At 42.8% G+C, this 19841-nt stretch overlaps 1 protein-coding gene across 5 annotated transcripts in view; it reads left to right on the forward strand.

The window, feature by feature from the left end:
• The first annotated feature begins 6117 nt into the window (after positions 1–6117).
• The window catches only part of NECTIN3 (nectin cell adhesion molecule 3), a 99953-nt gene continuing 86229 nt past the window's right edge, over positions 6118–19841 (forward strand). For 2 of the 5 annotated variants that reach the window (XM_065853780.2, XM_071813713.1), the window contains exon 1: positions 6118–6573. In XM_065853780.2, the coding sequence (XP_065709852.2) occupies positions 6351–6573 (223 nt within the window). In that variant the 5' untranslated portion in view covers positions 6118–6350. The remainder of the gene's footprint in view (positions 6574–19841) is intronic. The other 3 variants (XM_071813717.1, XM_071813720.1, XM_065853769.2) reach the window with 2 other exon arrangements.

A 19841-nucleotide genomic window follows, 5' to 3' on the forward strand; every position in this document is an offset into this window, starting at 1 on the left:
CTGTATCCCTAGGACACAGGCAGACACAACCTTTGGGTTTGTGTACTCCACTCATCACAATGTGGAAAACCTGCTGCCTTTAACAATCAAGCCACAGAGGAAAAGGAAGTGGGAAAGAAGAAAAGTGAAGTAACAAGATTACACCATTTATAGTAGTTAAACTCTCACCAAGATGTGCTCGTTTCTAAGGATAAGAATAAGCACTTTCAAGGAAAATGGAAAGGACTAAGGGAGAAACAGTTAAGAAGATGAAGAGAATAAGTCTGAGAAGAAAACAGAGGAAGTTTCTCCAGGGAATTCTAAACCTGCTTCTTCTCCCATAATTAAGTGAAGCTAGTGTAACAGAGCTGATACTAAAAATGAACAAAGGTTCCCATTAAAATTAATGTTAAAACTTGCTTTTCCTTGAATCAAGAACTAACCTCCTGCTGGTGCTGGGACCATGTCAGTGAATCAGGACAATGAAAATATAATTGTGAAATGTAGGTATACACTATAAAACCTTATTGGGATATATATATATATATTTTTTTTTTTTCCCCCAGAAGTCATCTTTCTTCTTTTTGATCCTGTAGAAAAGCAGATTCATTTCAGGTTTTTTAGTCACGAGAGAAACATCTACTGGGACAGTAAGAATCTTCTTACAGAGCTGAACCAGGACTATCTTGGGTAATTATCCCTCCTCCACCACTGTACCATGTGGGGGCTGGATGAAGTGGCAGGTCAGCGGCTCTCCCTTGTGCAGGGAAATCAGACAGACCATGGAGGTGTGCCTGGGGGTGTTATTTTGGCCACTGGAGAGAACACTGTCATGGGTAGGGAAGCAGAACTGCAGTACAGGGATGTCCAATTAGCACCCAAGCAGATTGGCAGCACCCTCGCCTTCTGGCTAATAGTTTTGGCTGGAAAGCAGCCCCAGGGGGAGGGAGATGAAAAGTGAGGTTTAGCATCCTCCCTCCACTACACCAGCTACAGATCAGGGTTTGGTTCCTTGGGTTTATTTCTCTCATTCTAACTGTACCACAATGCTACTGCTTCTGAAACATCATGGTAACAGCTCTCTTTTTCCACTCCTCCTCTCCCTCTCCTCTCCCCTCCCCTCCACTCCCCTGCCATTGCCTTCACTTTTCTCTCTCTCACATTACTGTGTTCTCTTTTTGCCCATCTCAAGTATACTAATGCTTGTGCCTAGAAAGAAATGTGGTAGTTTTAGAACAAAACAAACAAACTGTGCATTTGTCCATACAGACACAAATGAATCAAGGGTGTTTCGTATTTATTAGTATAAAATATCACAATTCAATACAAGTGTACATAAATAGTTATAGAAGAGAGAAAGGCAAGAAAATGGGCTTACAGAAGGAGAGCAAGATACTACAGTAAAGGGAAGCAGAGCAGAAAGAAAACAGAGGAAGCATTGTCTGACTTGTAAATATTCTTCCGAGAGGAATCCTTCAGTTTTTCTGTCCTTTTTTTTCAATAAGGTAAGTGGCAAGCAGAGAGATCTAATTGGAAACCATGCAATTTCCTCATCTATTATTTTTTGTCTGTCAGTAATGTATGAGAGAAATCTACTCAGCTGGCTGTGAGCCTTAAACCTCTTGGCTGAGACAACAGGAATTGTGGGTGCATTGTGTAACAGACTGGATGATATGGACTCATAACCATGGGTACGAAATGTGTTTAGGGTGATTATTGGCAATAACTGCATTACTCCTTTGTGAAAAAAGCACAGGCTTTGGGACTTTTCTGAGATACAAAGTTCTTGCACAAATGTGTGAGAGCAGGGCCACTCTTGAGTACAAGATAATCAGTTTTCTAATTGTACTTTGTAATGAAGAGGGAGTCAGTCACTCAGACTTCTCCTTAAAGGGATAGTCTTTGACTGAAACAAGATTTAAGTATGGCATCTTTAATAAGCAAAGTACTGGGCAAATTTTAAAAATATCATATACCATGCGACTGCATGTATGTTATTCTTGGCTAAGCTTGCTTATGATTTGAATCAAAATATCATGATAGATTTTTCTATGAGATGACTAATCCAACTTTAAAATATATTCTTAATCTTAGTCAATTCTTAATAAAAGTCACAGTTATAGAGCATCATTCCCCCCAAAATTCCTAAGTGTATCCAGCACTACTACAAACAAAATCTACCCACAATAAGCCAAACTGTGCATTTTGGGCTGTTGCCTGAGGCCTTCCCAAACTCGTTCAAGGGCGACCAGAGCACCGAGTCCACCACTGGGTCAGGAGATGCAGGCACATAAATATGCAGCCCACAGTCCCCAGACCTGCTGGAACCACTGTCAATCTCGCCTGCTGCACAGCCTACAGGGATGTTTTTCCGTGGACTTGTACAAAAGGAATTGAACAGACACCTTTCTCCGCACAGCACAGAAAATAGCAACTCTGGCGGTTATTTTGTTGAGGCATAACCACAGACATAACTGTTCTGACTTTGGCTGAAGGATTGATGACGAAACACAACCACCTGTTAGCAAATTGCAGAAACTCTGTGTAATAACAAGCCAAATATCTCATCCAGCTGGAAGCACATGGAAAAAAAAGGCAAGTTTTGTTTGGGGTTGTTTCGGTGTGATTTTATTTTAAAGGGTCATAACGGGTGGTGGTGCGCAAGCATTGCCAGGGAGGCCTCATCCCATCCATTCGAATGGAAGTGAGAGTTTTCAGAAAAGCGCATTGTTCTGCCACAAATCTATTTGCTGATTCCCACTGAAGTGAATAGCCCTTCATTCCAGCAGGAATTTGCGCCGTCACTTCAAATGTTATGCATATAAGTTAATTTCACACTGCTTCAGGACTTTGTTTTCAAATGATGAAAAGGGTTAAGAAGGGAGAAATAAATGCTTGCCAAACACCCCAGTCTAAATTAAGGGTAAGGGCTTTCTTTTTCATGACGGGGGGAAGGGCAGGTAGGTGGACAATGGCCAGAAAGAGAGGGAAACATGGACTGGAAATGAAGTACAGTCTTTTGTCTTTCCACAGCTCAAAAATGCTTTTGAACAGGACTGCTGCCAACGGTGGAAAACCATATTTTTATGGAAAAAAATAGCAAAGAATTTACAAGAACTGAGCCAGTGTGTCCTATATGCATTTATACAATATTATGCAAGACTAATTGTTTGGAGCATCATGCCTTAAGGAGTGTTCTAAGCATTGGGGAGACAAATTTAGCCTTGATATCATGAAGTCAAATTTCCTTTTGTATCACAAATTCCCCAGGATGCCTGATTACAACAGTGCTGAATCTGGCACTGGAAGATGTTACCTACAGACTGGGCACAGTTCTGTTTAAATGTGACAAACTACATTTGCTTCCTTAGCCTGCATAAATCGACGCACATATTTTGGTGCTAGACCCTCAAAACATTTTATTTTAAATAGACTTAATGCCTTTTGTTGTTTTGGAATGAGAAGAAATGAAAATATTATAGCAGATGACAATTTGATTATAGTTGTTACAAATAGGATTTTAAGGGTTGCACTTTCAATTACGCTATGCCCCATTATATTTCTTGTGCATCCTAAGAGTGCTTTAAACTTGGTGTAAATGTAATTATGAGATGTAATTTGCTTTGACTATTAACTATAAAAGGGGATTTATCTATACAGGACTCATCTATACAGGGAAATGCAATAATTACACCCAATTACAACATCTACCTGGAATGTAACATCAGCAAAGCCATACCAGTAGAAATTATTCTGCTACAATTACGCTTATCAATTTTCCCATGTAAAAAGGCTCTTAGTGTAAATAAAAATTGGACTCTAATGATTAATTCAGTATTACATTTAGCTAGGATTATTGGCATGGTGAAATATACTGGTTTCCACAGAATCAAAACAGCAAAGAGTCTAACAACAAAGGGCCAGGCTTCAAAAGTATCAGCAGAGTGGGAAAACCTCTTTTTTTCCTTTTAAACCAACTGTCACACAAATCTGTTTACGCACTTTCAGACAAGATCCTGTGTACCACCTGAGCAATCCTGAGTCCTAATCCCAGAGCAAATTGGCATGAGAACAGTTTTGTACTGGCTGAAGATTAGATTTACGGATTTACATTGATTTCACAAAACTTTGAAGGTCCTCTCTGTTACATTGGTTTGCATAGCAAAATGTTGATGAATGTCTAATGTTCATCATGGCTAGCAGTTTGTCTCTAGTATCTCTTTGCCTGAATTCTGTTCTGTTTCGCAGTTACAAATTAATGAGGCCAGTTAATTGGCAAACATTCAGTGTAGCTGAAGACTGGATGAACATACTATTGTGAGCATCTGATAAACCTAACCATGCATAGCTTTGAGAGAAACTGCTGTTCATGTCCACCATTAAAGGAAATTATTACATATTACACTGTATTGGGGAAAATGTAGAGCTTATATGGAACCTGCTCCCAGTAGATGTCTCAGCAGTAGGTATGGCATATGCAGCTATCCAATATTTTCCTTGAAGTTTTGCAAGGATAGTGCATTTGAAATGAAAATGCACACCTAGATTGTAATGAAGCAAGATTCTCAACACAATTCTTTCGAGCTTCTGTATTTTGTTGTCGAAAATCTGATTTGTGGTTACATCCATTACCATTGTGCCCATGTCACCAACGTTCAGATCAGTGCCAAGATGCAGCTAAGAAACTGTATTTCCTAGAAGAGTTGCCTTTAATTTTGTGACCTGATTACAGTCTGCTTTAATTCCAAGACAGCCCTTAGCTGGACTCCTGGGACCTTGGGCAAAGGCACAAATCCCCTACTCGCCTCCAGAGCGGGCGCTTTGCCCTGTCACCTCACTTACAGCACTGGTCTCTGCCTGTGGCTGGGGCACCATGGCTCCCTCCGGAGCCGCTCTGCCCTCATCCCTGACAGCCTTACCCAGAGCAAAGGTATGTGCTGTGCCACAGCCAAGAATCCCCGCAGGCGCTGGCATGACAGAAACCCTCCCTGCTGCCCCCGGCCCCCCCCAGACCCCTCTGCGAGGGCTGCACAGGGCCATATTTGGCGATTTCTGTGGAGGGCTCACGCTGCTCCATGATGCCTTCAGCCCCCCCCCCAGTTCTGCCACAGTCTTTACTTCGGGTACAGCCATCTCTTACGGGTTCAGGATGGGGTCCACATCTTTGCGAACCCGTGCACTCGATGCTCCCTCTGGGCTGCCGAGGTGCCGACACCAGCCGCGCTGGGAGGTGCTGTGACCACGGGTGCCCCTGCCCGGCACCCCGGGGGTGACCAGGTAGCGCATTACGCGCCTCTCACGAGGGGGTTGCCAGCAGCAGAGTAACGGGCGAGGGGACAGCGGCGGGAAAGTTCAGTGTGGGCAAACCCACGGGGATAAAGCCGAGCGCCCGCTGCCCCATGCGGAATCTGCTGCGTCCCGGCCCCGCAGCGGGCGGGCGCCCCCGTGGAGGAGGAACGGTCGGTCGTACGGAAGAGAGAACTGCGCCGGCCGCCCTCTCCAAGGGAGCCCAGAACGGCCCTGACCGGACGCCCGGCGGCCGGGGAACGAGAACGCCCGTCACCGCGCCCGGCGGAGCTGGCTGCGACCAGTCCCCCGCCGTCCTCCGGGGGACCCCGCCCGGGACATGCGCTGCTGACCGGGCCGGGCCGCGGAGCAGCCGCCGCCCGGCCCGGCAGCGCGGGATCTCTCGGCCGCATAGCTCCCCTCTCTCGCTGGCTTCCCGCTGCCTCAGCCGGGCCAGCGTGTGCCGGACAGCGGCTGGGTAGACGCGTGGCGGAGCCTCCCTTCCCCGCAGGGACGCAGCGCGCCGGGAGGGGTGAGGAGACCGGGTGGCTGCCGGGGGCGGCGGGAGAGGCGAGCGAGAGAGAGCGGGAGAGGAGGCCGAGCAGTGAGTCAACCGGGGCGCGCGGCGCCCCCGACCACGCTCGGGGCGGTGACGGGCGGGGCGGCAGAGGGGGCGGGGCGGGACGTACCAACAGCCCCCCGGGGGAGGACACTCTGGTACCCCCCCTCCCAACAGCTGCCCGCGCCGCCTGCGTTGCCAAGGGGAACCCCCCGGTGTGCGGGCGCGTCTGCGAGTCCACAGAGTGGGCCGGGAAAGGCGGGGTTGAGGCGACTTGTCCCCGGGCGAGTGGAAAAGTGGGGGGACGGGGGTCGAGATAGACGTGCGCGGCACACATCTTCATCTCCGCCCCCCCTCCCCCCCTCCCCGCGGCGGGGTGGTGTGGCCCGCTCTGAGGAGGGCGGGGAGCGGCGCGCAGCGCTTGCTTGCTCAGTGACACACGCACCCGTTGCGGGGAGGCGGCGGCTGGTTGGGGAGAGAGCGGGCGGGTGTCGTAGCGGCGGCGACTGGGAGCTGAGCCCGGAGCATGGCAGAGGCCGAAGCCGAAGCCGCTGTGGAGCCTGCTGCTGGTTTCTCTCCTTCGCCGCCTCCTCCCGCCTGCCGGGAACTTTTTCCAGCGGCCGGCGGCCGTGCCTCCCCCCGGTGGTGGTGGTGGCAGCAGCGGCGGCGGCAGCGGCGGCTCCGCTCGGTGGTGTCTCCTGGGCCGGGGCTGGGGCTGCTGGGGCTGGTTTTCTCTCGCTTCTGCTGCAGTAAGTGAAACTTTTTCCCGTTGGCGGCCGGGGCAGGGCGAGGGGGCGGGTGGAGGGAGGAGAGAAACCCGAGCCCCGGCAGCGCGGGGGACTCGGCCGAGTTGGGGGAAACTTTGTGTGCGCGCCCGGCGGGGCGGGGTGGCGGTTGCCTGCCCTTCGCACGGGCATGGCGGAGGGGACGTGACCGGGTTCATGGGAGCTTCCCCCGAGAACGACTGTGGAAGAGGGAGGCGAGGAGGGCGAGGAGCCTACACTGAGCCTGGGAGACCCCCGGGCGCTTTCCTCCGCCTTCTCCCCGAGAACCGCGCCTCCCCCGCTAGTGCCGCCGCCGGGACTCGCACTCGCTTCGAGGTCGCGGCCGGTCGAAGCGGGTGCCGGCAGAGCCGTTGTGCCGGCCGGCCCGTTAGCTTCACTTGCCGCGGTGGGGACCGTTACCAGCGCGGGGCCCGGGGACGGGAGCCGCCCCGCCGGGCGCCTCTGCGCGAAGTTTCTTCGGCGGTCGGCTCCGCGCCGTCCGGCTGGCTGAGGCGGCCGCAGCCCGGGGCGGGGCGCCGGGGCAAGTTTGTCCGCTGCTGATCCGGTGGTGGGGCTGGTACATCCCCCCTCTTCCCCCGCCCTGGTGGGCGGCAGTTTTTCCGCCGTAATTCCCGTCCTGAATGGCAGAATTTCGCTTGTTCGCGGAGATTCACAGCTGCTCCTCCCTCCAGCCTGTGGGAAGGACAGAACGGTGGGTCTTCATCTTCTCCGGGTGTACTTCGGCGGAGGAAGGATTCACTCTTTGCTTCTGGTGTTGCTGGCTTCTTTCGTTGTTTGCTCTTAATTAGGGTGAAATCGGTGCTAGTTACTGTGGGCTTATGGTTTTAGATCACTTGTTTCTTGTTGTGAAAAGGTATGTGTGTACTCTGCATTACCTTCATTTCGGGCAGCTGCTGCTGGGCCACTGCGGTGTGGGCCCCCTATGCGGCTTGATGTGACCGCTCGTAGGAAAATGCTGCCCCCACCCCCCTGTTTTTTTCTTGTGGAAAACGAGAAAGCAACGTAGCAGTTGGAAACGAAATCAGAGCAGGATTTTTTGTTCTTCTTTACTGCATGCAACGTAGCGTGTATAGTGTCATCTTTACGGCAGTGAAAGATTGGGGGGCGGGGGAAAAAGTGGACTTGGGCAAGAGCACATCGAAAACCATCATCCTGCTGTTGTATTCCCAGTGCAGTAATGAATAGTTGGCAAGGGTATTTTATTATAGGCTACACCGTGTCCTTTCCCTTGAAGGAAAGAGGAGCAAGTTAGAGAAGGTAGTCTCTGGAGGTTCATGTGATAAAAATACTGAGGAACTTGCAAGCTATGCCACCATTAAAGCCATTGTATAGTATCTGAGAAGTGCTTTTTCAGGGAGGGAGTTGAGACACTGCTGCTGTAAGATTGTGCTCTTGCATGTAATAGTCTCCCCCCTCTGGCAATGATGTAGCTTTCAGAAAAGATGATTATTACTAATTTAAGCTTAAAGACATGCATTTGTTTCAAGAGCACCCTGTGAAATTGTGTATGTTGTATCTGTCCCTAAAGAAAAGCAACTATAGGAAAGACAGAAGGGTTTCTTTTGGAGAAGGAAGAGTAGTTCACAGTCATTCCTTGTTCTGATGGTGAATCTATTATTGTTTTAATTTACTGAGAGCTAATGTGTTCACATAAATTTAATTGAGAGGACAAATGTGGTCCTAATCAAGCTGAATAACCACTGCAATACTTGTTACAGCGTAAGAGTTCTGCGGAACTAGGTGATTCTCTTGTTAGCCAGAGACTACTAGGGTGCTTCTTTAGAGAAGATGAAATGTATGTTTGTGGTCTAAAAGTTGAGTTGCTTGTGCAGAAATTTTTCGGTGTTGTATAGAGTATGTCCTGACTACAGGATCAAGTCTCTAAATTGTCATCTTTCTTTTTTTTTTTTTTGATAGATCATCAGCTGTTAAACTAAGTTACTGTTGAAAAACTGAAACAAGATCTATTGCCTTATTTTATGTTCTCTAGGTCTGCTTGGCTGACTGTTTTTAAAAAGTGTGTTTCTTTCTCTTTAAAATACATCCAGCAGTTTAATTTCTCACACATGGAACTTTGGAGTTCTTAGTTGATGACAAACACACACTTCTTAGGCAGCATTTGTCTTTTTTGTGGTAAATTGACTTTTTCAGTATTAAGAAGGTGCCACATTTCAAAATCTTAAGGCTTGAAGACTTGGTTTTCATAGTGTTGGCAAACTTCTTGCACTAGCAGTGTTTTTCGTCTCCCTACTCTTTTCTGATTAAAAATGTGAAGTTAAAGATTTGGCCTAACCCTGCCAAGCTATTTTTACATATAAGTATGAAGATAATAGTAACAATGAAGTTAAGAGCATGGATGTGCTGTGTCATGAGCTGGCTTATTATTTTAGACTTGATGAGTGTAATTCAGATGTCAGTCTTCCCAGATTCCTTTTGGCATATGTGAACTTCACTGATAACACTTCAGAACATTTGCCAAAAGTGGGAATGTTGTATTGAAATAATGTTCTTTTTCAAGTGGAAAATTTTGAAGTATAATCTATGGATAAAAGGGGAACTTAAAAAAACTACTGATGACTTTTGTACTGTGAGGTAAAGAGCAGGGGAAGATTTTTTTATCAATATCTTGGTTTTTACAGTACATTATTCACCCCTGAAAGTTCCTACAATTGTTTTCATTATCTCTGTCACACATGAGCGTGGGGGGAAAATGACGGTGGTTGTTAAGAGTGCTCATAAATATATTTTGAGTATGATTGGATGTTGATGGAACTCAAAATTTCTGACTATTGTTGGTGACCATTCTTCCTAGTGGTTGGTCATTTCCAATAATTCTAGCAGAAGGAAGAATTGAAAACAGCACTACAAAAAAAACCCATGTAGAATAACTTCACTGTAAAATCAGATCAGTTTTTATGCAGTCATTTTGACTGGCAGCTGGAAATTATGAGTTATTTGATCTGTAATTCCTCAGACAAATATTACCAAAAAACCTCTAACACTCAAACAAAAAAAAAAAATGAAAGGGGAAGAAAAAGAGTAAATGCATGTGGAATCTGAAATAACAGCAACTCCAGACTCTGGTGGAACTAGATGGGTTGGATTATAAAGGTTTGGATAACACAAGTATACAGTGTACCATATAGAAAAATGGGGTTGCAAATAAAACCAAACAAAAACAAACCCCCAAAACAATACCAAAAAAACCTCAAACCAACGCAAGCACCCAGAAGTCCAGCAAGCCTATACTTCAGGATAACTCAATATGAGGTATGCTGGCTTGGAACTTTTCTTAGCTCTTCTTCATGTTGGTATGTCTGGTCATGTTCAAGATCACTGTTAAACTGTGGTGCTCATGAAAAATAAACAGAAAATAACAAAAAGTAGATGCTAATGTTATAAGAAAATATATATATAGTATAGGTTCATAATCCTTGACTGCTATTTAAACTGAAACTGTCTTGTATAATTTATCTGTAGCACTACATGGAAATAGTGCAAGTTGGCATTGCTCTGAAAGAGATAGTTATAAAACTTGTATGGACAGGGTAAAAGCAGGTTGCAGTAATAATATTTTTTAGAATGAATGAAAAGTGAGGATGCCAACTAACATGTTTGGCTTCTGCTGTGCAAGGACTCCCATCTATATGGGAGCATAATGTTATTTGGGTTAAGATCTGAATGCTTTGAGTATTATAGAAGAATTGTGATGGTTGTTTAGCCACTCGTGCTACATAAAGGTTTAAGAGCTTATTGATTTAAACAATGTTCTTCTCGCTTCCTTAATTTTATGTCATGGAATATGAAGATTGCTTGATATTGAACAAAAGGAGGCTCTAGCAGGATTTATTTCTTTTAACGTTACAGAGTTGAGTATCTTGTTTGGAAACATAGTCAAATCTAGGTTGTTCTCTCTCCTATCACCTTTATATAGTATTGCTCCCAGGATGATACTGAGAAATGAAGGACTGTTCTGTAGAAAGAGCAGCAAAGTATGTGCCTTTAAAGAGCAGCTGTGCCAGCTGATTACCCTTCAGGTGCTGGTGCTTGAGCTTTTAAGGTATGCAAAAACACAGATGTAAATGCATCTGCTGTGAAATGGGAAGAGGAATTTGCTATGTGTTGCTTCAGTAAGCAGTGTGGGGGGCTAATAAGTAGTGTTTGTGGAGCTCAAAGAAAAATTGAGTTAGAAGGTCTAGAATTGACAGTCTAAATCTCAGTTTTTAGAAAGAAAGTAAGTATGGAATGGAAGCAGGGTAAGAGAAATACAAAACCTGGTATACAAACCGGTAGAAGGTAATTTTGCTAAGTGCCAACTACTTGCAGTGGTGTTAGTAAATGTCCCTTTCTTAGTGTTGATTCAGTTGTCTGTTGAAAAGCAATAAACTTGAAGAGTGTTACTTTCCAACCTATGTTGCACCAGTTGTTCCTGTGGAGGCAGCTTGACCTGCAGTCCCGTGGTTGAATGCAACTTTGTCCAGAGCTCTTTATCTCTGTGTGGCTGCAGATTGATTAGGTAAGTCTGCAAAGAAGTGAGGGTGCTGAGATGGCTTGTGTTGTCTGCTTGCTCTGGAGTACTGGTACGTTGCCTCTTCAAGGTGAGCTGTGTGGTGACAGATTTATTTGCTCTAGCACTGTTTGTGTTTGTACTTGGGCTTCTTGTTTCCAACTTCAAATGAATATGTTGTATTGAATCAGGATTATTTGAACTTTTTTTTTTTATCCTGATGGCTGCTATATTGACTGGTATACAGACACTGGTGCAGCCATTCCCATGAGGAATTTTCTTAGGGACCTGACAAGTGAATGCTAACTGAATGGCCAGATTTTCTTAGTGAAGAATAGCTATAGGTGCAATTAATTAATATTTGTTATGCTGTGTGTTGTTGGTGTTTGTTGTTTTATATTATCTTTAGATGTATGTTCTAACTGGGAATGTTTTATGGTTGTACGTGGGGTTTTGTGTGTGGTGTTGGTTGTTTTTTAGGGTTAGGCCACTTAAACCAAGATTTTTGAAAAGTACCTATTTGAAGGATGGTTGCATTCAGTGCCTCACATGTCATAGCTATTTGAAATGCAGTCATGTATTTATATTGAGAGGATGGAGAAGATAATGAATGATTGGAGTAGGCATGAGATAGGTTAATCAAGCTTTCTTGTTAGAGGTAAAGGGGTCGTTAACAGTGTTCGCTATTCCTGGTTAGAAAGCAGATGGATTGCATAGAAAAGAGTGTCATGGAAGTATGGGAAGAAATCCCAAGAATAACCAAGGAAGAAAAGATGGGAATGACTGAATGTGGATAAAATACAAGGAAATAGGCAAGAAGCAATTAAACAGCAAAACGTGCAGTAAAGATGATGTCAGGGAAAATTAATTTTGTTTTTCCATCCATAAAATGAGGAGAGATGAAAAAGCTGTTATGTGAGAACTTGTCTTACTCCCGTGAATGTGAAAAGACAGTGAAGTTGTAAAGTAGTGGGTTAAAATGAGGTGTAGTTATGTATAAGTACGACTCTTGAGGGGGCTCACAGCCAATACTTGCTGTTTTTCTAGAAAAGCTAGACTAGTGGTTGCTTAGTGCACAACTTAGTATACAGGCACATGGGGAAGAGCTTCAAGGCACAGGACAGCATCTTCCAAGTCATAGTCAAAACACCAACCAAACCAACTGTTTTTAATTACCCACTAGATGAATACTGCAAGCATTATTTTTCTCTTCATTCTTTTAAGATAATTAACTTTTAGACTTGGTACTCTTTCAAATGTGAACTCAAATTGTTTTTTCTGTCCATGAGTTACCAATAGAATAAAATTAGCAGCAAGAATAAAAACCTTTCAAAGTCTCAAAACTTTCTCTGTCCTTTTACCTGTGTTTTCCAAAGTGTGGGGAAATGAGTAGGTAAAGTTTAACATCAGCATGTTGTCAAGAAAGTCGCTGTTCAGGTAGTGAAAAGTAATGAGCTTCCAGACTATTTTATCACTACTGCATTCTTCTGTTCAGTATTTTTGCTGCTTTTAAGTTGTTTTTTCAAGTAGTGTGCAGAAGTAAAAGCAACTTTCATGTTGTAATACTTCGAAAAAGCATGGGTTTGTATTGTCAACTTGAAGGCTAGTCAAGTGTGTCTTGTCTTGAGTTGACCTGGTATACTAGGATTACCTGCAGCAGTAGATGGCTCTTGCAGATTTCCCCTCTCCTATATCAGATTTTCATTATCTGTCATTTAAGATACTTGTATATGCCTACAGGGATCATTATTTTTTCCCATTAGTCAAAGCTGCTATAACATGACAGTTTTTCAACTTGCCCTTAGCAGAATATCTTCTTGGGATTAGTTTGAACACAAGAAAATGTTTTCCTGAAGTGACTGTTGTTTTAAATACTTAGAAGGTGCTAGTGCTATTACTGTAATGCAGAATTTGGCACATGCAGAATTTGAAATCATTGAAATGGCAATCTCCTGCCAAAAAACATAATCACTGAAAGATGAATAAAGGTTATTCAAACAGGTCTCCATAGTTGATGTGCCTGCAGATCAGGGGAAGAAACAAACTAAGATAACGTGATTAATGTATTAGTTACTTTTTCATCTATTATTTTCACTAGCCTTTGAGTTAGAAGATTACAAATTAGTGTTTGACTTTTTCTTAATTCTGTTTTGTGTGAGCATTCTTTGCCCACTTCTGTTGCTTCTTTTTAACCTGCAATACCACCCATGCTGCATATGGTTAAGCTGAAAACTAATTATTGCTGGGACAAGTGCACCTAAGAGCAGCCTATTGGATGAAGGGATGGTGGAAACAGAATATGAAAAAGTTGAGATTATGTTCAAGTTGCATAATTGGCTTTACTTGCTTTTTTTTTTCCAGTGTACATAATCTGATAGAACAATGGCCATTTTAGTCAAGCATAAGTTAAATTACATCAAATGCAAGGAAATTGTTCATAGTAACAGAGATTTGAGGGGACATAACTTCTGACTTGTATTAACTTGCAGTATTTTTTTCCCCAAATTCCTTCTTTAATTTCTCCTACATCACCTGTTTGCACTTGCCACAATAAACATGTATTTGGTAAACTCTGCTGAAGGTGATTACTAGAGGTCAGAGAAGCAAAAATCAAGAGCTGTTAAACTTAATTGCATTTTTGAGTGTATTTATGAAGATTGATAGTATTTGCATTATAAAACCCACTGATTGGCCCTTCTCCAGTGATGCTGCTTCTGTGCTTTAAACACTTCCATGCACTCTTGACTTCAAAAGGTAAACTTTCTTGAAACAGAATGTTATGACTTCTGTAAGGTACTTTAACATTTAAAGAGGCACTGTAGATCTAAAGAAATCAACCATGAGAATGTGATGGTTGTGACCACACCATTAATCACTACTTTGGAGGTTTAAATGCATCTTGTTGAAAGTTTCAGTGTGTTACTGGTGGCTGAGGTAGAACAAAATAGCCTTCCTCTGGTAATTGGCAAGTGCAATATATGCATTTATCTAGGATATCCTGTATAGGAAGAAATACACCAAGTTCTGCGTATCTGTGTTTCAGCAGTTTGTGGTATCATAGTTCAAGCTTCTGCATGTAGCTTATATGGCAGGGGATTGGAACTAGACAATCTTCAAGGTCCCTTTCAACCTAAACCATTCTATGATTCTATGTGTATGAGACAACTGTTAAGTTCAATGGCTGTAAAATAGTAGGGCTTTTGACTATAACCAGATGAATTATCACAGTTGATGCATCAGTGTTTTTACGTGAACATTTAATAACTTATATTACCTTCTGACAAATCAGAATATAAATCTGTTTTTGATGAATACTTTTGTGTTAGCTTCATGTAAGATCTTAAAAATTCTGCTGGGAGTGTTCTGCCTTGCTGAGGACTACAGGATTCTAGGATACTGTTAGTGAAAGCTCCCTTGGTGGTATAGTTTGAGAGAGCTACTCTACAGCTGTGTTTGCTGAGATACAAGAGGCATGGCTTATGTGTGATAAATTGATGTGGCTGCAAATAAGGTGAAAACTGAAGTGAAGAAAAGGAGTTGTCTACACAATTTGAGACTGGTCTGAAAAGAGGTCCTGAATTGATTGCTGTAAGTATATAGGACAAGACTGTGGACAAAGGAGGAGTGCTATGAACCTTGAGAGGCTTTTAGTGAGGTTTCCGAAAGTGTCCTTGTAGCCAAATTGGTGAGATATGGTTTAGATTAGTGGATTATTAAGTAGGTGAAAACTTGCATGTACTACTGGACTCAGAAGTTTCTGAGCAGCTGTATCAAGTCCACCTGGAGGCTTGTTCCTGGTGGCATGACTTTAAGGATCAGTCCAGGGCCAGTATGTCTGCATTCTGTCCCCTCTTTCACTTCCAGCAAGTTTGTGGATGCTACCAGATTGTGAGGGGCAATTGATATGCTGGAGACTAGGGCTAATTGAGTGGGACATCTGCAGGCTGGAGAGATAACTGGCACAAACCTCATGAAAAAACAAAAGCAGATGCCAAGTCTTTCTGGGACAGAGTGACCCCATGCAGCAGTGCAGTTGTGATCCTAACTGGTGAAAAGCAGCTTTACAGGAGAGAACATAGGGGCCCTTGTGGGTTTAGTATGTGCCTTTGTAGTGTAAAAGGAGCATACTGGGCATGGTCAGACAGTTGAAGGAAGCAATTACTCTATTTGGAGCCTGTGAGACAACATCTAGAGTACTGTGCCCAGTTTTGTGCTCCCAAGTACAAGGCAGATACTGAGGTGTCGGCGGAAGGCCACTAAGATAGAGAGTTGGGGGCTGAGAAGTTAGTTTGTTCAGCTTTGGGAAAAGTCTAAAATGGGGGATCCTAATTGCTGGCTATGACTGTTTAATAGGAGGTGAGAGAGAAAATGAAGACAGGTTCTCCTTAGATATGCACAGGGAAAGGTTAAGAGGCAACACATGCAAGCTACAAGAGAAATTCTAACAATGTCTTGGCAATATGTTTTTCTACACAGAGAATGAAGCACCGAAAGAGGTGGTAGAATCTCTGCCCTTGAAAATATTCAGAACCTGGCTATGGTATGATCCTCAGCAACCTGATCTGACTTCTAAGTTGGCTCTGTTTTCAGTTGAGGATAAGATTGGACAACCTTCAGAAGTCCCTTTCAGTCTAAATGAGCCTCATTTTGTGCATGAGTAGACAGGAGCTAGTATACTGTAGCTGTGATCCCTGGAAGAAAAGTAGAAGTGGTTCGAAGTCTTTTTCTATGAAGATTAAAATTTAAAAAGTCTGAAACAAATTTTTCTCTAAAGGAATCAGACTGCTAAAGCTTACTTTAAAATTAGATCCCATTATTAACTTCTAGTGTAAGTACTAACTTCTAGAGAGTCTTTTAAAGACTTGCTTCCATGTCTTCTGTTACTTCAATAAGTAGCTGGTAAAACCAGTCCCTTATAGCACAGAGCTGAGTGGCATTGTGACAAATACTGAAAATGTAGTTTGGCAGTAAATAGAACAGCTGTTCTACAGAATTAATACGCTTGGCTATCAGCTACCAAGGTTTACTGTCCTAATGCAGTTCCTGGACAAAAAGGGTTAACTTGCTGGAATAGCTGGTCGTCAAACTTATTTTCACCTGGGGCCACATCAGCCTCTCGGTTGCATAGTTACGTTTATACAGTCCAAAAATTACATTTGGCCCTTTGAAGGCAACCACGAGGCTGATGTGCCTCCAGTGAAAATGAGTTTGACAACCCTGACCTAGATCATGTGTTGCTGATATGGTGGTAGTTCCCACAGATTACAATAATTTTGCACTTAATAACAGATGCTTCTGTTATTAGCTGGTCATTCTGGCACCATCAATTCAACATCAGTGAATAAATTCCAGTAGTCTGTACCTATCTACATTAAAAAAGGACTTCCTGGTATTACAGTTGTTTCCTGTGCAAAGAAAACAAGACAACAGCTGCTGTTCAGTGATTTCAAGATCTTTTGAATTCTGTTGTGAAATCAAGATACTTTGGCCATAAAATTTTTCTAGTGTAAAGTTTGCCAAAGTATTTTCCAAGATCCTAGATGTAATTTGTCATGACTACCTACAATATTATGGGTTGGTTTTTTTTTGAATGGGGTATTAGAGTACAGTGACAGTTTTAAGGGTTGAGCGTGGTTTTTTTTTTGCCTCAGTGGGAAAGATGATACCTAGGAAATATCTGCGATGAAAATAAGAATTTACAAAGGCCAACACTAATGTAATTGGAAAGCTTTTCGCGATGAGATGTGTGTAACATTCACTTGCCGGCTAGCTGCAGTGTCAGACATGCAGGCAACGTCAGGAAGGTAAGGGTTGATGGTCTAAGTTGAGCATGGCCTTAAGAGCTAAAAAAAAAAAAAAAAAGACAGCAGTGTCAGCAATGCAGGGGGCAGCAGGCATCAGCATGACTTTGTAATGTAGCTGGTAACACATCAGATCTTGTCATGGGCAGCTGAGATTTAGGCATGAAATTTTTAGAATCTGCAGATAACATTCAAACTTTACAAATAACTGAAAATGTGAAGCCAGTGTTTAGCTGTCTTCCTGAATTTAGGAAACTTTGCAACTTTATGTAGTGCAAAGTACAACCTCCCCTCTTTTCCCAAAACCTCCGTTCTTTCTAGAGTAGGTGATATATAGGAAGACAACACTGGAGCAGTGAATTACTTCAGGGAATAGGGATTTTCCTAGGGATTGATAGTCTTTTTCCTTCATCTAGGACATCATGTGTCAGTGTTCCTGACCAGTTTTTAGTGGTTTTCTAATTTCAGTGCAGGAGGTAAAATTGTGGGGGCAGGGAGTGCTGAATACAACTGTTGCTGTATGCTTAACAGAAGTTTAGGTCCTTCCTTAAAATTAATTTCACACACCCTGCTGGGGGGGGGGGAACATAACACCCAAACAAACAACAAAAAAACAACCAACCAAAACAAACAAACAAAAAAAAACACAAAAAAAACCAAACAAAAACCATAAAACCCAACAACTATGAGAAAAAAAGAAGAAAATATTCTGTTATCCGGGTGCTTATTTTAAGAAATTCAGAGTTTTTACTTGTACAGAATTTTTTGCTAGCTTATCCTTGAACTTCCTGGAAGGATTGTGTACACTGAAAACACCAAATGCTGCAGGCATTTTATCTGAAGGTGCCATGTTCCTTTCTCCATTTAAAGCTGGGGCAATGTCCATTTCTGCTTGGATTCTTTTTTTTTTTTTTTTTTTTTGCTTTAATCGTTCTCTGTAAAAGTAATATCCCATTAAAGTTTTTTCCATTGTTTTTGTTCCCCCCAAATGGCTGAAATGTTCTGTGTAGTGTGTTTTGTGTGGTGTGGGTGTTGTGGTTTTTGTTTGGTTTGGGTTTTGTTGTTGTTTGTTTGTGGGTTTGTTTGTTTGTTTGTTACCCTCAGGAGATGATGTTTGTGCTTCAAGCTTCTTTCTTAATAAGAATTTCCTAGACACTGCTTCTCTATATGACACAGCTTTAATTGGCCATCATTTCAGCTTGTCAATACCAGCTGCATTGCTGGTACTCTGTGTTAAAAGTAGTTTGGGGTTTTTTTGGTGATTTGTTAAACTATCTTGTGTTTATGCTGAATGAACTTACTTGCCTAAGACAAATGAAAACAGTCTGTGTACTCTTTGTCATTATTGACTGAACAGTCCAGAAGTCTTTCTTCCTCCTACCTCTACTTTTGAGTAGGTAAAATATGGCTTAGTTCTAGAAAACTTAAGCATGATCACTTTTTATTAAACCTTCTGTTTGAACACAAAGTTAACCACATTGTGAAATCCAGAAATTGGTGGTTGTTTCTCAGAGTCCATAGACAAAGGCAAACTTAAGCTATTGTTAGTAATATATGGAGAAATGGTCTCTGAGAAGTGCAGTGTAGTATGGGAAGAACAGAAAGTACACAAAACTATTAAGTAGTGATGTAGTACTTACATGCTTATAAATATAGACATGGAAATATGCCAATTCTTGATTTAGATCTTTATTGCTTCTCATAGCCAACTGAGTTGACTGTCATTCCAACAAGTGTGCCATGCAGTCTTACAGTTAATATGTAGATTCTGGCAAACTTTTGCAGTATGCTTATGTCAATACTGGGAAGTGTCTGAAGGATCAGGTATTAATTTGCGATTACTAAGACTTGCAGTTACAGACCAGCCAGCTATTAATACTTCAATACAATGTTATTGGCTTGAAGTTCTCTGCTGTAAGGTTACCTTAGTTGCAGTGTAGGTTTATAGCTTTGCCAGGCACTGAAATATTTGCTACTTTAAATGCAACTGAGAAAGAAAAACATTTTTTCTTTTTCATTTCTGGACCTTTATGTAATAATCTAATTGAACGAATGGCAGAAAGACTTGCTTATGAAGATACCTCAGTCAGCTATTGCTTTTGGTAACATGCAGGGTCACATTTTGATTTGCTAATTCTATAGGTCATGCATTCAGCAGTATCTGCAAGGCGTATCAGCACAGTGGTACCTTTACTGTCTTTCAAAAAGGTATCAACAGGGGGATGTTGTGAAAGTGTTTATAAAGAATTATTTCTATTTAAGAAATCTTTCTAACTTATTGGCTACTAGCTCCTATTTGTACTGCTAGGAGAGTACCTAAAATTGTAGTCTTACCACTTTTAGTTATCAGGGGACATAAATATTGCTTAGTAGTTTCTTCATGTTTGTGCCTAGTTCTGTGCATCTTAATAGTCTCTTGTTTTGTGTGGAAGACTTAGTGTTGTTAGAAAGAAAAGGAGTGTGATAGTTTTTAGAGGGAGTTTCTTGTGAGGTTTGGAGACACCTGTCTCCTGATTGATTTGGTGTCCTGAGATTTTCCCCCCTTCCCGGGCCATTGGATCCAGGATGTTATGGAGAGACTAAGTCTGGTCTTTTGACTGCTACGTTTTGCATATATCCACGTGGTTACTCATGATTCTGCCAGGCATAACCCTGAGTATTATCAAGAGTGACTGAAGAACTCCGAGAGCAAAGGCAGAAGGCATGAGTGCAAGTTCTCAACCTGGGTGCATATCCCAGTGAGGGTGAAAGACTTGGGTAGGAGTGAATGCGTCTTGCAATTGTTGGAGGTAGGACTTTTGGCTTCACTGAGCACTGAGCTGTCTTTGAGGAACAAGATTACTGAGCAAGAGTCAGAATCTGACAAAGCAAGATGGGAGTTTTCTTTCCAGTAGGAAGGCTATAAACTAGGTATGTTGAGCTGT

Source organism: Patagioenas fasciata, chromosome 1 (assembly GCF_037038585.1).
Source record: "Patagioenas fasciata isolate bPatFas1 chromosome 1, bPatFas1.hap1, whole genome shotgun sequence".
In the NCBI taxonomy this organism is placed as follows: Eukaryota; Metazoa; Chordata; class Aves; order Columbiformes; family Columbidae; genus Patagioenas; species Patagioenas fasciata.